The sequence below is a fragment of the Nicotiana sylvestris genome, chromosome 7 (genome assembly GCF_000393655.2).
Source record: "Nicotiana sylvestris chromosome 7, ASM39365v2, whole genome shotgun sequence".
Classification (NCBI taxonomy): domain Eukaryota; kingdom Viridiplantae; phylum Streptophyta; class Magnoliopsida; order Solanales; family Solanaceae; genus Nicotiana; species Nicotiana sylvestris.
In genome coordinates, this window is record NC_091063.1 from 83,770,050 (window position 1) to 83,787,847 (window position 17,798).

Sequence of the window (17,798 nt, forward strand, 5' to 3'; positions counted from 1 at the left end):
ATTTGAAAAGGATAACTAAGTCACATATCCCAGCAGAGAATGTGCATATCCGAATTGATGTCCCAATGGGACCATCTACTAGCATGAGAGCTAGTGAACCTAAAGCACGCCTGAAGCGTGGTAGGCCTTTGGGTTCTAAGGATCGAAATCCTCGAAAAAGAAAATCGACAAATGATCAAAACGATACTATGAAGGGATCCCCTGAAGAGACCCAAAATCTGATTAGTTCTGAGATTCCTGAAGAAATCAATGAACCTGAAGCTCATGTGAGTGAGGAACTTTTAATAAGTTCGAACGGTGATGGGATTAATTTAAATCGATTTGAAATAGTGGTGGATAATATTTTTGCATATAATGTTGCACTTAATATTATGCAAGATAGTGAGGATCTTGAACCTCGATCTGTCGAAGAATGTCGACAAAGATCTGATTGGCCAAAATGGCAAGAGGCAATTCAATCGGAATTGAAGTCACTTGCTAAAAGAGAGGTCTTTGGACCAGTAGTCCAAACACCTGCTGGTATAAAACCAGTTGGTCATAAATGGGTTTTTGTGCGAAAAAGGAATGATAAAAATGAAGTTGAAAGATACAAAGCTCGCCTTGTTGCACAAGGATTCTCACAACGACCTGGAGTCGATTTTGATGAAACATATTCACCTGTTATGGATGCCATAACATTTCGATATCTCATCAGTTTAGCACTACATGAAAAGCTTGAAATACATCTAATGGATGTAGTTACAGCTTATCTGTACGGTTCACTTGATAATGAAATTTATATGAAAATTCCTGAAGGATTTAAAATGCCTGAAGCAAAATCTCAGGAAATGTATTCAATCAGATTACAAAGATCTTTGTACGGTTTAAAGCAATCTGGGCGCATGTGGTATAATCGCCTTAGTGAATATTTGCTGAAAGAAGGTTACATAAATGATGTTATTTGTCCATGTATTTTTATAAAGAAAATGGCATCAGAATTTGTTATACTTGCTGTTTATGTTGATGACATAAATCTTGTTGGAACTCCAGAAGAGCTCCAAAAGGCAATTGAATATCTTAAGAAAGAATTTGAGATGAAAGATCTTGGAAAGACAAAACTTTGTCTTGGTCTGCAAATTGAACATTTAGCAGACGGGATCTTTATCCATCAATCTGCCTATACAGAAAGGGTCTTAAAACGCTTTTACATGGACAAAGCGCACCCATTGAGTACACCAATGGTTGTTCGATCACTTGAAGTGAATAAGGATTTGTTCCGACCTCCAGAAGAGGACGAGGAACTCCTTGGTCCCGAAGTACCCTATCTCAGTGCAATTGGTGCACTAATGTATCTTGCTAATGCTACAAGGCCTGACATAGCATTCTCTGTTAATTTACTAGCAAGATATAGTTCTTCTCCTACACGGAGACATTGGAACGGGATTAAGCATATATTGCGATATTTAAAGGGAACTCTTGATATGGGTTTGTTTTATGCTAACAAAGATAGTGCAGACCTTGTTGGTTATGCAGATGCAGGTTATTTATCTGATCCCCATAAAGCTCGATCTCAAACCGGCTACGTATTTACATATGGAGGTACTATCATATCATGGCGCTCCACAAAGCAATCTATTGTTGCTACTTCTTCAAATCACGCTGAGATAATAGCTATTCATGAAGCAAGTAGGGAATGCGTATGGTTGAGATCAATAATTCATTTTATTCGAGAAAAATGTGGTTTGGAATGTGAGAAAAGACCCACAATTTTATACGAAGACAATGCTGCATGCATAGCCCAATTGAAGGGAGGATTTATAAAAGGAGATAGAACGAAGCACATTTCACCAAAATTATTCTACACACACGATCTTCAGAAAAATGGTGACATTGATGTGCAACAAATCCGTTCAAGTGATAATCCAGCAGATTTATTCACTAAATCTTTGCCAACTTCAACTTTTGAGAAGATGGTATACAAGATTGGAATGCGGAGACTCAAATATTTGAAACAAGGTTTTCATCAGGGGGAGTAAAATACGCGATGCACTCTTTTTCCCTTACTAAGGTTTTTTCCCATGGGGTTTTCCTTATAAGGTTTTTAATGAGGCACCTAACAATGCGTATTACTAAATATGTGTACTCTTTTTCCTTCACTAGAATTTTTTTTCCCCACGTGGTTTTTCCTAGTGAGGTTTTAATGAGACACATGATCTTTTAATGAACATCCAAGGGGGAGTGTTATAAATATATTATATTATGGATGTTCATTTAGTACTCCGTTGTAAATAAGCTTCCTGAAGAAGCTTATCCATATGGGACTCCACCGTAAATATGTTTATCTATTTAGTACTATATTGGAAATAAGCTTCCTGAAGAAGCTTATCACTTCGGTACCCGGTTATGGATAAACATTACCCCCAGTATAAGTTTATCCATACCGGGTATAATAGGCTTATCTTTTCAGTACTCAGTTATGGATAAACATTACCCCCGGTAAAAGATTATCCATACCGGGTATAATAAGCTTATCCATTCAGTACTCCGTTATGGATAAATATTGCTCTCAGTAGAAGATTATCCATATCTGGTATAGCAGCAGCTTACACAGCAGCTTGTAGCAGCTTACACAGCAACTTGTAGTAGCAGCTTACGGAGCAGCTTCCTTTCTTCTATAAATAGAAGAGATTTCAGTTCATTATGTACATCAGTTTGAATTCGAATAATATATCAGTTTCTCTCTATACTTGTCTTTACTTTATAGTCTTTATTTCATAACAATAACCAATTAAATCTATATTAGTACAAATAACAAATAAAATAGAAAAAGACTAAGTAGTAAACTATAGCTAATGTTGACACTTCTTCAATCTTTCTTATTCTTAATTGTAGATTTTAATCGGTCATAAAGTTAGTATTCATAAATTTTATATAATTTAATTATCAGAGTAAAAGTATAAAAGAAACGTACAGAAAGACTTTTTTGTGAAAGGTATAAGCATATATATATTATCTTTTAGTTAAACACTTCTTCTATGAAATGTATGTACCAAATGTAAATACATATTCTAATAAATACTATAATTAGATATAAGATAATCCAATAGTTACGATTATTAAACTCTTTAGTTCAACCGCAAGTTGAAGGAATATTTTCGAATAACACATAACAATTACATGTCAGAAAACATAAGTTGATACATATTCATATGATTTTCATAAAATTTATATTGATTGATATGTGTACGTATAAAACACGTATGATTTTTTATTTTTACCCTTTAAAAATTAATTTCACACTAAATAAAATAGTTATATTTTAATATTTAAAACTTTAAAATTAACCAAAATTTTAATTATTAAATATTTTCTTATTTGAACTACATACGAATTAAGTCTTACTATTTAAAACTTCAAAATTATTAAAAATTTCCTATTCCAAATAAGACATGTCGAAATCAAATTTAAGACAAAAACCAATATGCAACAATTTCAAACTATATACTATTAGTACGTTTTTCTTTTTCTATTGTTCCTCTCTCAAATTATGTTTATTGCTTTGTGCATTTTAATTCTCCTTCTATTATTTTCTTCCGCATAAAATATGAACAAAGCTAAAAATTATTTATCGAAAAGAAAAGAGGGTTCTTGAAACCAAATCTCCCAAATAATAAACTTTTATACAACCGATGATGTATCTAAAAACTATTAAAAGTTTTTGTTTACGTTAATACTTGTATGTTGAGTATCTCTACTGATGATGGACAACTTATGTGACATATAAGGTCAACATATATTATTTACAAGAACTTAAACATTAATTTTTAATTTATATATAACTCAAACTTAATTTTGAACATAATAGTTACGTGATCTTTTAAAATTTTGACTTTATGGAGATTGGATGCATGCGCAAAGCGTTAAAAGCACGAACGCTTTTAGCGAAATGTCGTTCGCCTTTTTTACCCTTAGAATTTAATTTTATATTGGACAAAATTATCATTTAAATTATCTCCTAATACGGAGAAGTTTCAAATCAAGTAAAATTTTATTTATTAAGGTTTTCCTTTTTTAAACGGTTACATATAAGTCTAAAATCTAGGACATTAAATCAATTAAAATTTGACTTGTATAGATTGAACAATTCATTTATAATAATTTGTTCATACTTTTTTAGACCTACAAATTAGGAACGTGTATTTATAAATTTGATAAAGCATGTTAAGATTCCATCAACGTACAGTTTTCATCCAAATTAAATATTTAAACTTTTCATTGTATATCAAATTTATATAATTATCTATATTATTATAAAAGCATGAATAAAATATTAGATTACAAAAATAACCTTTTAATATTAAGCATAATAACTCACAATAAAAGGATATAATTGGAATTCTAGACATTAGCCTTATAATCCAAACCTTTTTCTTACTTATTATTGTGTTTCTTTTTCCTTTTTTGCTTGATAAAATATATTTTGCATAAAGTCCCTAAATTTTCTTATACTTTTTTCTTTCTTAGTTTATCTTTTACTTTTATTGTCATGGCATGATTAATCTCTATGATGCGTATTCATATTAATCTCAAGTTATAGTTGGTTTCAAATTAACGGGTCTTATCTGATAGGTTTTGGAAATTGAAAAGCAAGTTGCAGGCATGGAACAATTTTGAGAAAAAGACTCAATAGAAAATTGGTTAAAATTTAAATTATTCTTAAAAATATATATCTATATCTATATCATGTCTATCTATCTATCTATCTATCTATCTATATCTATATCTATCTATCTTCTATATATTATTATAAAAGCGTGAATAAAATGTTAGATAACACAAATAACCTTTTAATATGAAGCATAATAACTTACAATAAAAGGACATAATCGAAATTCTAGACATTAGCCTTGTAATGCTATTAGTTTTATGAAATAATACTACATGTGATGATTACCTTTAGAAATCCTATTAGTATAATTATTTTTAGGCATAGATATATAATACTACATATTAATATGTAAACCTAATACCTTTAGTAACATGTTAGATTTTCTATTAGTATAATTACTTTCGGAATATGGACATATTTTTAGCGATGTAATCTTATTACTTTTAGGACATACTTCTTAAAATATTCCTTTTACTAATTTAATTTAAAAATGTATTATATTGTCCCAAACTATTTAGAAATAGGAGAACTTATATTATCATAAAAGCGTGAATATAATATTAATAGATCAAAATAACCCTAAATATTAAACATAAGAAATCACATTGAAAGGACATATATAGTTGTAATAACTTCTTTTATTGGACCACAATAACTTCTATATTAATTTTTTAATATTTAATATTTTAGAATTAATACAATCTTGTCTAATGAATTCTTATTAAAAATATGTAGGAAGTTTTAATAAAATTAATTTCGTAAGAATCCTCCATATTGGTAATACATTCCTATTTTATAATATTCAATATCAAAATATAAAAGTAATGCTAAACGGATGGCATAAAGTGTTAAACTTGAGGGAAAAAAACCAAGATAATATATTATTATATTATATTTGAACTGATTTCCTGCTCAAATAATTTATTTTATTATTAATTTTTCGTGTAATATAAGAAAAATATACCCAATTATTAAGGAACAACTAAAAAAAATTTTAAGACTATAAATGTGTGAGAAAAGAAAGAAATAGGTTGGTAAGAATCAATACCACTAATGATTTTGCAAACATAAAGATCTAAAAGTGAAATGTCAGATCGATCATTTTTATTCTTTGAAAATAAAATTTAAGGAGAATAAATTATAATTACGGTTAAATATTCAGGCATGAGATGAATTAATATTAAGAATCTAAATCAACAGAAAATAAATTATACTTTATGTTAAAACCAAATAATCAAATATTTCACTTAATTATTTAGCAAGAGAGTCCAATTAAATTATTTTTTAAATTCATCATTTGAGTAAAATTATTTTTCAAGTTAAAAATAAATCTTAGGGTACATAAATTTATTCCATAAAAAGAGTGTTAGAGATTAAAAAAATAGTACACAAAGTAAAAAAGATTAGTATAATAGCAAGAAGGCCATACAAGTGTTTGAGGAAGCATAATCAAAGCTAAATCCTAAACAAGAATAAGTTTTCAAAACTATATTATAAAAAGTCGACCTGGTATAGCGGGATTATCCTTTGTATATGCCTCCGGCGGAATCAAAATAATATTCTTATGTCATGCATTACTTGCAAATGTCAGATCAAGAGGCATGACATTGTTAGCAATAAGAACAAGTGGTGTGTCAGCAACGATTTTATTATGAGGTCGTACAACTCACTTTAGATTTGATATACATTTTCAAATAACTGAAATGACCATCACAAATATATCAAAGTAGAGCAATAATGCTAAATTTATAAGGAAAGCAGAAGTGATAATATGGGATGAAGCGCTTTTGGCTACGCGTCAAACAATCAAAACAATCGCCCTGAGTTTTATAGATATATTAGATATCGATGAACCGTTTGGTGGAAAAGTAATAGTTTGGGAGGTAATTTCTGTCACGTACGATCAGTAGTTTCAATATTGACCAAAGCAGAAAATGTAAAATCTAGCTTGCCAAAATTATATTTATGACCTCAAATGAAAAATATTCAATTGACAAGAAATATAAAAGTAAGAACAGATCAAACATTCAGTGACTTCTTGCTTCGTGTCGAAAACGAAGAAGAGCAACCAATAAAAGATGATTTGATTCTTTTAGAACACTTGGTTATCAATTTCAATATTAATAGTAGTGCATTTAATAAGAAAAATATTTTCATCATTAGATTAAAATGCAATTTGTGCAAATTACATGATAGAAATTAAAGAACTATCTTAGCTAGCAGAAATGAATATGTTGATTAACTAAATAAAAGGTTGATTGCTAATTTTTATGGTAAAAATAAAATATTTTTTAGTTTTGACTCAGCAAAAGAATACTACCAAGAAGAATACTTAAATACTTTAACACCAAATGGCCTTTTACCGTACATGTTTGTTGTCAAGTTCATTATTTCTTACACATGTTAGTGTCACCATATATATAGTAGACTAAGTTAAAATTGATCTTCCATTGCATATAGGTTGATTTTGAAGAAAAATATGCATGTCATGCTACTGCAAACTTAGATTCATTGAATAACTTATGCAATAGTACACATATGGTATATAAAAAATTTGACAATAATATCATATATGCGGAACTTATGATACTGGTCAATGTGCTTCTAAGTATGTATTTATCCCCGCATTCAATTTTCGTTTTTCGAAACTAAAGAATATTTTTTAAAAATTTGCATGAAAATAACTTTTAGTATGTTTATGTTTTGTAGTTATAATAAATAAAGTATAAGGACAAACATCCTAAATATTGGACTATATTTATCATAATATATTTTCTTACACGAATAACTATATGTTGCACTTTCAAGAGAGATATCAATACCGACAACAAGAGTTCTGGTTATGGCAGAGTAACCAAGCATTAGAAGGAAACATATACAAAAAAAAAATACCGTCTATAAAGAAGTGTTCGGAAAGATACCATCACATTAGATACATGTAAACCAATGGCGAAGTCAGAATTTTCTCAAGGGTATTCAAGCTTGAAATAAGTAAAAAAAATTATGACAAAGGGTGTTCAATATATATTATTTATCTCCAAAACCTAATATTTTACGTATATACACAATGTTTTCCGACAAAGGGTAGTCAATTGATCACCCTAAGCAAAGTGTGACTTCGCCCATGCTGTAAACAACATTACATAATTATCTACTTAACATGACTAAAATTAATCATTTATGTAAGTTCTGATGATGTCCTTTTATTTTGAATTCACGTACTATGCTAATATAACAATATTTTTCGATATTTAAATGATTGTTATATCTCATTAATTAAATTTTATTGTTCCTTCATATAAATAAATATTTAAACCATCATGTTCCATTATTAACGTGCAACGCACGTTTATAGATACTAATTTTCTTAAAAAGATACTTTACCATTAAAATTTATTTTATATTTTGACTATCTATAACTTTAATCCATTATATAGATTTTGGGCGAGAAGTAAATGAAAAAAAAAAGTAAATTAAAGACTAATGCCTCCTTCATTAACATGTTTTGAGAGGCAACCAAGTTAAGAATTAAATAAATTAGAAAAACAATATTTACTCTTAGAGGAATAATTCACAATTACATATTATATTTTACCATCGTGTGCTTCTAATAAGCTATTAATTATTTGACAAACAATTCAAAACCCTAATTCATTACTAAAAGAATATTAACGAATATTCATAAATTTTTACTCACTAATACTAACTAATAAATAATAACGTTCATAAACCACAAATAAAAAAAAATTATTGTTAAACAAAATAACATAAAAAAATATAAACAAAAAAAAAAATATAAACAATCAAGACTTGACAAAAATAAGAAATTTGGATGAAAGGTTTTATCAAATTCACTTTTGTGGCGTGATATTATGTTCTCAAATCTTGAAATGCGATTAATAAAGAACGTTTTTGACTGCTCAAAGGATTGTTATTGAATTTTTGATGATCTACATACAAATCTAATTATAGACGATTGCAAGTTAGGCGCTGGGCGCATACCAGGCGTACGTTTGGTGCATTGAGGTGGAAGGATCAAGATTTATTAATTTTAGAATTTATATTTTTATTTTTTACTCTTTTCACACAAATATAATATTTAATAATATTTATATGTTTGTTTAAAAAGTTATATACTCATTGACATGGGTGCACGCACAATACGCATATCGTTAGACTAGTTACAAAAAAGAGGAAAGATTTTATAGTTCACTATAGATGAGAGTCGTGAAACATAAACAGCTAGTCTTGCCAATGAATTTTTCCTTTGTTGCACTAGGAGTTTATCGTAAAAGTGTTTCATTTAGCTTATGCGGCAAAATTCGACACTAGTAATTTCACTTTCAACTCTCAACAACAAGGTTTACTTCTTTTACCCAGAAGTAGCAAAATCCGTGCACTCTTAACTAACTAATCACTTGACTCAACATACATTCAAATTATTGTAAACACAAAGTTACGTATACATTTTCTCATCAAAAAGTCTAAACAAAAACAAATGCCACTTCACAATCAATATTGCATCACTAGATGTAGGTTTCTTTCCCTGCCATAGGATTGTTGCAGTTTCCCTCAAGCCACAGGCATGACCTGCATTTCGCTGGTTCTTGTTCAAGCTATGGTGTCCACAGATGGAAACTCAAAACACTATCGACTAAGGTACTAGTCTAGAGTCCCCTAATTTTCATCATCATCGTCGTGTAACATTATTAACGAAGATTAGTTTCTGAGACTCACATGTCTGAAACATTCTCAAAACTTGAATTTGACCTCATACTATACTCTGCCACGAGCTTAGCAAACAATGAGGATTCGTTCTCTAACAACCTGGCTGGAGTGCCGTATTCAGCAATGAGCCCTGCAGCATAGCATAAAAAAAAAGGTAACTACCAAGAATTTCCTTCTCCGCTTGCTCCAGAACATAAACGATGATTCTTACCATGATCTAATAGTAGGACCATATCACTGTCAAGCACAGATGTAATCCTATGAGCAATGGTTATAACCGTGGAATCAGAGAAGTGCAGCCTTAGAGTTTGCTGAATAAGATTATCAGTTGCAGTGTCGACAGATGCTGTAGCCTCGTCAAGGACCAGGACCTTGCTCTTTTTCAGTAGCACACGGCCAAGGCAGACCAGCTGCCTTTGGCCTACACTCCAGTTCTCTCCATTCTCAGATACTGCAGCAACGCAATGAAGATGATTATTACAGCTCTAAAAGTGGAAATCATCAGAAAATGATGTGGTTCTTGAAGTTACCTGTAGAATAAAGTTTGCCTTCTTTCTTCCTCACTTCTTCTCCTAGCTGACACTTATCGAGCGCCTGAAGCATAACATCAAACAAAGTTTCTCAATAAAATAAAATTTGTCATTTTCCTATCTGAAACAAAATAAATCCAAAAATAGGCAAAACCAAGCTGTCACCTCCCAAATTTGTTCATCTGAATACTCTTCAAGCGGGTCTAGGTTGCTGCGAACTGTTCCCTCAAACATAGTTGGATCCTGTGGAATTATACTCAATCTAGACCGTAGATCATGCAAACCAATTGAGGAGATGCTGATACCATCTATTTTTATTTGTCCAGCAGCTGGTTCAACTATGCGGAAGAGGGTCTGTATTAGAGTAGATTTACCGCTGCCTGTCCTACCGACAATTCCAGTCTTCTTTCCACCAAAGAAAGTGCATGTAAGGCCTCGCAACACGAGAGGCATGTGAGGAGCATATCGGACCTATTAAAAGTTTTCAGATATACCAACCCATACCAACAAATTAACCTGCATAATTAACACCAGAGAATAACTTAATTTACCTGAAGATTGCTAAAATCAACCTCTCCACAAGATGGCCAGTTAGGGTCTGGTCTGTTGGATTCTATGATAAGAGGAGATTCACTTGGAAGAGCAGTATACTGAAGTATTCTTTCAACAGAAATAATTTTATTTTCCATCATACAAAGATTCCAAACAACCCGAGCTTGTATTATGTTCAGATTAAGCCCATATGTAACAGCTAAGCCAGCAACACCTGTAAATCAAGAAACGGAGAAAATGTGCTCTTAAGAGTTATTCAACACAACAAACTTCAAGGAAAGAAAACATGAAGATAGAGAACTTACTTGGGTCAATTGTTCCAACAGGAAGAGAGATCAAGAAAATTAAAGAGAAAGCAAAAGTGATCAGAGATAACATATCCAAACGCAAACAAAGCCACTCCATTGCAGCAGCGATGTGAAACTTAGGCCGAGAATAATTGTCTATCAATTTCATACTTGTGTCCTGGAATCTAGATTCCTGATCGAAACTTCTAATTGTGCTTGATCCTGAAATTGTCTCGGCAAAGTGCTGTATTACTGGAGCTTTGCATGTCCCATTTAGCCGTGCCAGTTCTCGTGCTGATGGTATGTAATATTGCTGCAATGAAAACAAATTCACCACTTAAATGTAACTCACGTTTATGAATGTCGCTAAAGTTATGACTCACTTTGTGAAAAAGCATATAGTAGAATAATTGTGAAGGCAAAGAACACGAAAAAGGTGGTCGTAGCAACCTCCAACCAGATGCAAACTGCAATGACCGGAATAAAGACAATGAAGACCTGCCATGCAACTTGTGACATTACTCCAATAATCCCTAAAAGCTGTATTATTGTGAAGGCAAAGGATCCAACTTGAATGGGAACATTCAGATCAATTGCACTTTGATCTGTCGATGCCTGTTTTCATACCAAAGTACATTTGAGTTAATTCTGAAATTACTAGCTAATTTTCACAAAACATTGATTAGTCATGTAACAGAAAGATTGACACTAATAAGGAAAAAAAAGGGGCTAAATAAAGAAAATGTAATCATTCACTTACTCTGTTTAGAATCCGCCCACTCGGTGTGGCATCGAAGAAGGACATTGGAGCACGGAAAATGCAAAGATGCATTTTATGGAAAAGCAAAGAGGCTGTCTTATATCCAGCGGTAACAAGAAACATGGTTCTAGCAAGGATGCATAAAGCACTTGCAATTCCTAAAGCAACATAGACAATGATGAGAGTAGAACTCCCAACAGGAGGTGGCTCACTCTTTGAGACGGGAGTTGCCCACGCCATCCAATAATTGCTTCCAATTTGAAGGAGCTGAAAACCAACTTGTGCCAACAGCATAAATGGCACAAGAGCACCTCCATATGCAGTTGTTATATATTTCCAGTAAACTGAAAAACCAACACTACCTTTCTCTCTTTCCTCCTCCTGAACAATTTGTCCCTTTGTTCCAACAATATCATCCACTTTACCATTTTGGCCATCTGAAATATTTTTATCCTTCTGTACATTTGTATTATCACCAGTCATTTCCTCACTCTTTCTCAATGCTTCTCCCTTAACTGTGTCAATTGCTGTTAAAGCTTCTTGGTGAGCACCCACAAGTTCCATGAAGTCACTACCTAATTTGAGAAGATCATTGTATTTCCCAGTTTCACTGATCCTTCCATCTTTCATGACCTGAAGAGAAATATCATAGTTAAATGAGTTAAGTCTATATATGATATTAAGCAAACAATAATTACTGAAAGGAAAGAGTACCAAGATCAAATCCGCAGCAGGCAAAAACTCCACTTGATGTGTAACATATAAAACTGTTTTTGAATTCAATAGCCCCATTATACATTCCTGCAATTAAAGGATGGGTCAATCAAGTGGCTAGGTAAAATATATCAAGCATGAAAATAAAGCATATATATGAAAGGACTTACACTGAAGAGATGGGATCCGGTATGAGCATCCACAGCACTGAACGGATCATCAAATAGGTAAACATCAGCATCTTGGTAAAGAGCACGAGCAATCTGTATTCTCTGCTTCTGTCCACCGCTCAAATTAATGCCCCTCTCCCCTATTTCTGTTTGATCGCCAAAAGAGAGAATTTCCAGGTCTTTCTTTAAGGAGCACGCTTCAAGAACTTTATCATACTTCTCCCTCTGCATCTCTTTACCAAATAATATGTTCTCCTCTATCTTTCCACTCTGTATCCAGGGCGACTGTGCAACATAAGCCTTCGTTCCACTAAGTTTAATAGTCCCTGATAATTTGGGCATCTCTCCTAAAATGCTAGACAGTAAGCTTGATTTTCCTGAACCAACTGTACCACAAATGGCAACTCTCATGCCATTAAGCACTCTAAGATTTACATCCTTTAGAAGTGGAGTCGAGGTGGATGCATCCCAAGCGAAGTTCCCACCTACAATCTCAATTGCTTCATCAGAACTACCTTTTGGAAGCTTCTCTATGACATCAGGCTGCAAGTCATCAAGAGAAAGGAAAGATGCAATACGATCAAGAGAAACTTTGGTTTGAGCAATCATTGAAATTGTATCTGGGAGATTGTAGATGGGCTCTTGAAGAATTCTAAATGTCGCAAGTGCAGACAATATCTTCCCAGATTCAAGTGGGATTCCCATAAGCATTGCAGCGCCAAAGGTCGTCACAGAAACAAATGTAGGAGCAACCCAGAAGACAAAAGTAGTCATAGCTGATGTGTACACATATTTCATCAACCATCCTGCCTCTGTAGTCCTGAGGTCCAAGATCCTAGACAGAAACTTCATCTCCCAAGCTTGAAGCTTGAGTATTCTCATATTCCTTAAGACTTCAGATGTAGCCTTCATCCTTCTATCTTTCGATTCCATGAGTTTCTCCTGAAACTTCTCCTGCAAACTCCCTAAAGGGATGTTTGCCAACATCACTATTATTGTAGCAACAAACGCGGCGATAGCAGCTAGGCCAAGATTTTTATAGAGTATCACCAATGCCAGAGCAACTTGTATGATTACCATCCAAGGATCATGCATATACCAACCGAAGTCACCAATCCTCTCGGCATCAACTGTCATAAAATTGATGATCTCTCCACTAGTGTGGCTTTGCTTTGACTGACAGGAGAGGGTTAAACCCTTGTTGTAGATTTTGGAAACCAGTGCTGCCCGTGCCCGATACCCTCCCTGTTGCACCTTGAAAAACCAATGCCTTTGCGCCAAACACTCCACCAACTTTGCAACGAAGAATGCAGCCACTAAGACATAACCTTCATTATCAAAGTCTCGTTTTCCATTCAGATACTGAACTAAGGTATCAATGAGGTACGGGCCAACAAAAGACGCCAGAGCGTAAAGAAGCACGAAGAGAGCCGATAACACTATCTCCTTCCGTGCTGTGAAAACCAAAGCCTTCACCAGCATGAAGGTAGTCACACGGTTACTATTTCCCCCACCCACAGATTCTAGTTTTTCTCTAAAAATAGGAAAACTCCCTTTGACACTATCATCAAAGTGAAGCTGAGGAACATCCTCAAGGTCTAATGGTTTCTTGTTGCCAACAGAAATTAGGGGACCCATCCAAGAGAAAGTAAAGAGACTAAAAATGTTAGCATTGGCATAAGGGGTGACAGTTTGATCCCCAGTAGACTTCTTTGAGTCCATGCCATTGGCAACACTACCATTTAAGAGGGGTTCCTGAAGCATATTCTCCTCACTCTCTGTTTTAACAATAAACCCAACAAAACAGAAGAATAACCCCATAAGAGTGAAAACAACATCAGGTATACAAAATTGAGTTGGTAAAGATTGGTTCTTTTCCCCATAAACAAGGTCTATAACAAGGCAATAACAAGAAACAAAGAAGAAAAGCCCCCACCAAACTCTTAAAACAAGAGGGTATTTGGTTTCACAAGAATTAAGGAACTGGGTGTGCAAGAAAACAGAGATTGACAACCAAGCTAGCAACTTTAATGCAAAATCCAAAAGGGTTATAATTTTTTCTTCTGACCAACCATTTCTATACCAATAAAAATGAGCTAACAAACATAACACAAAGCTAAAGATGGCTAGACCTATTGAACAAAACAAGGTTGATTTGTAGTACAAGAACCTAGCATTCCTAGTACTACTCTGTTTGTGGCCAGCATTATTGTCCCTCCTGATTGTATTCCAACAACACAACCCAAGAATTACAAGGAACAATCCCAGGTGCAAAGAACAACTAATGACACGTAAGAAAATGGGGTTTCGGAGGGATTCATCAACGCCAACATACCTCAAAGATTGAAACACAGACATGCCCTTTGCAATTTCCATGATGTTTTTTTTGGAGGTCTCAGAGGTTCAAGGTTAGATTTTAAGGGACACGTCAGGTTTCCTCTATATTGTGGTTTCGTGATGAATTATGGGCTTTAGCTTATGAGTGCTCTTTCATTGTTCTGGTATGTATATACTACTCCATTTGATTATTACTCCCTTTTTTTCCAACTTTGATTTGATTGATTAAATATAATAATGAATATAAGGTGGGAAATTGAAAAGGGTGGTGAAAATAGGGAAAAGGGAGAGACAAGTCAAAGCTGTGTTTATGTGGTGGCCAAGACTGGGTTGACGGAGAGAACAAATGAACAAGTGATGAGAACTAAAGGACAATTGGGAAGAAGAAAATACAAGCCCTGTAAGCTTCATCATCACCATATATTCTCAGTCACTCCATAAGACATAATAAAAAATAAAAACACAATTCCAAATTCTCTGATGTACTCATCAAAACCAAATGAGGTGTTTATTTGTGTTGTTCTCTGCTTGTGGGTTCTCGTCAATGATCTTTGCTGTAATGTTTCCTCTTTGGAAAGATGACGATGAGGAAGCAGAACAAAATAAGCCTTGAAGGGTTGCCATGGCATCTCTAAATCCTTATTTGTATACTTCGGGTGAACTGGTTCGCGTGGGTATAGGTAATAAGGATTAAAAAAGAGAAATATGGGTTGGGGTTTTAAAATGCAGCCACGTGTATGGAGGAATAGGTCCGTTAAATTAGAGGGTAAATATATGTTTAAATGGGTAGCGGTAACGGAAGAAAATGTCGAATAGTATAACGGAGGTTCATATAACTAATATTTACTAATACAGGGACATATACAGACCTTTTGCGTAGAATCTATACGAAAACTCTTTTCTTATGCTTTCGTATAATTAGAATCCATACGAAAACTTCAATACTGCATGATCCTAGTATGTACTATGGTATTTATGTTCAGTAACAAACTTCTAAGTTATCTACAAAACTAAGGAAATAAAATGGTCCCTTTTTATTGGCTTTAAAATGGGGGTTGGAGTTGTCCAGATTTATATTTTAATGTGGAAAACGGAAAATATTCATTCATAATAATTTATATTTATGACAAAACAATCAAAGGTTTAGACTATGAAGGACTCTTTGGATACGACTTGACTCTTTTACTACTGCTTGAACTCTTATTTGGTGTGTTGATATATTCTAAAATTATTTCTATTTTAAATTTTTAGTTTCTAAAACTTTATTTTCAATAATAATTATTTTTATAACAATGTAAGTGAAAATATTATCCTTAATTTAAAACTCATTTTAGTCGGCTATCTAAAATTCAAAAAATTCTTTTAGCCATTGATTTTCTTTCTAGTATGACTCCATTTTGATATTTGACATTAACCATGTCAAATATGTGAGTTATTTAAATTATATGTAAATAACCTTAAAATTTAAACCTTCTAGGTAATTATAGATAATCATTAGATATTGTTCATGAATCACACATGAAAAAAGGCTAACATTTTCTCAAATTTCGTAGTGATAATTTTATTTTTGCACCATTCTTATTGGTGTCATTGGAACCTAAAAATAGTCACAAAGCGAAATAATAACTCGTATTTATGAGCTCTGGCAAAGCACAAAAGTTGTCACAATATGAACGATTCTTTGGTTACGACCTAACTCTTTTACTACGACTTGAATTCGTATTTAGTATGCTATTATGTTTAAAAAATATATTTCAATTTTGAAATTTTAATTTCTACAACATTATGTATATTTCAATAATGATTATTTTTGTAATGATGCAAGTGAAGATATTATCCTTAATTTAAAATTCACTTTAAATCGACTATCTAAAAATTTAAATGATTCTTTGGCCGGTGAAATTTTATTTCAGTATGACTCCATTTTGAGTTTATCGATATCTCTAGCCACAGATTTTAAATTTTGTATACCCTATACATACACAGATTTTTTGTTCTTTGAATCACTAAATGTTAGATTAATTGATTGTTATTATATAACATTGCATATATTGTCTTAAAATTCCCAAGCAGTTTTTTCTCGACACTATACTTGGCTTAACCTCAATGCAAACTACTTAAATTATAATTAAATTCAAATTCAAATATCATATCAGTTTGTTAGTAATAGTGATTTTTTTTTAAAACAACACACAATGTAAATATAAAAAAATATTCTAAGATATCCTTATCTTATAATTTATGTATTTGAGTTGAAAAAAAAATTTGAAATCGATGAGATCGTCTTCCAAATTTTTTACACTCAACAAAGATGAAACAGAAAAAAATTCGTTGTCGTCTCTTATTTCTGGTTTTTAGATTTTTCATACATTTTTTCTATATTTATTTTCTTTTATCTTATTTTTTTATGTTTTTCTTTATTTTGTTACACAAAATTAATTTATTTCGTAACAAAAGGATGAGTTTTAATAGAAATTGTCTACATAAGAACTTTATTTATATTTTTAATCTTTGGTTGAAATTCTGTCATATTTTTATTTTGGCTTTATCTTATCAACCTAAATAGGAGCTCACCCAACCACTTAATTAAAAAATTGAGGAAGTGTAATTTATATATACTTCATACGTAACATGTGTATAATAGTGTGTAATAGGTATATCATCTATGTATATTAGCTATAAAAAATAAACAATAAAACAGGCCGAATATTTATGTAATAATCCATAAGATTTCGGTTTCTTGATTTTATCCATGATATGACTTCTATTATAATTATTTTAAAAAATCTCTACTAATATTTAAAAATATCTTATATTTTATTTTAAAAATGACATTATAATTTAAAAAATAATCCCATTTCGACATTTTAAAAATAACTATTTCACGTCATACCAATTTTTTTTTAAATATACTTTTTGTTACACTTGAAAATCACTATAGAAATTATCAATTAGAAACTAATACCCTCCTTTTGAATTCGAGAAAAAAATCTTTCACATAATCTAATGATTCAAAACTAATATTTTTCAATAAAAAAATATTATACCTTTGCAATGTTGGTTTGACTGCTG

The 17,798-nt window shown here is 32.1% G+C and overlaps 1 protein-coding gene across 1 annotated transcript; it reads right to left on the reverse strand.

Moving 5' to 3' along the window:
- Positions 1 to 8,956: 8,956 nt before the first annotated feature.
- LOC104235949 (ABC transporter C family member 3-like) lies at positions 8,957 to 15,366 on the reverse strand. Its single transcript, XM_070150734.1, has 10 exons — positions 12,390 to 15,366; positions 12,220 to 12,306; positions 11,506 to 12,138; positions 11,196 to 11,360; positions 10,764 to 11,058; positions 10,458 to 10,672; positions 10,072 to 10,377; positions 9,907 to 9,970; positions 9,588 to 9,827; positions 8,957 to 9,506 (listed from the first exon to the last, which is right to left on the reverse strand). Exons 1-10 carry the CDS (start codon positions 14,763 to 14,765, stop codon positions 9,382 to 9,384), a joined length of 4,506 nt encoding a protein of 1,501 aa, XP_070006835.1. The 5' UTR covers positions 14,766 to 15,366; the 3' UTR covers positions 8,957 to 9,381.
- Positions 15,367 to 17,798: the final 2,432 nt, after the last annotated feature.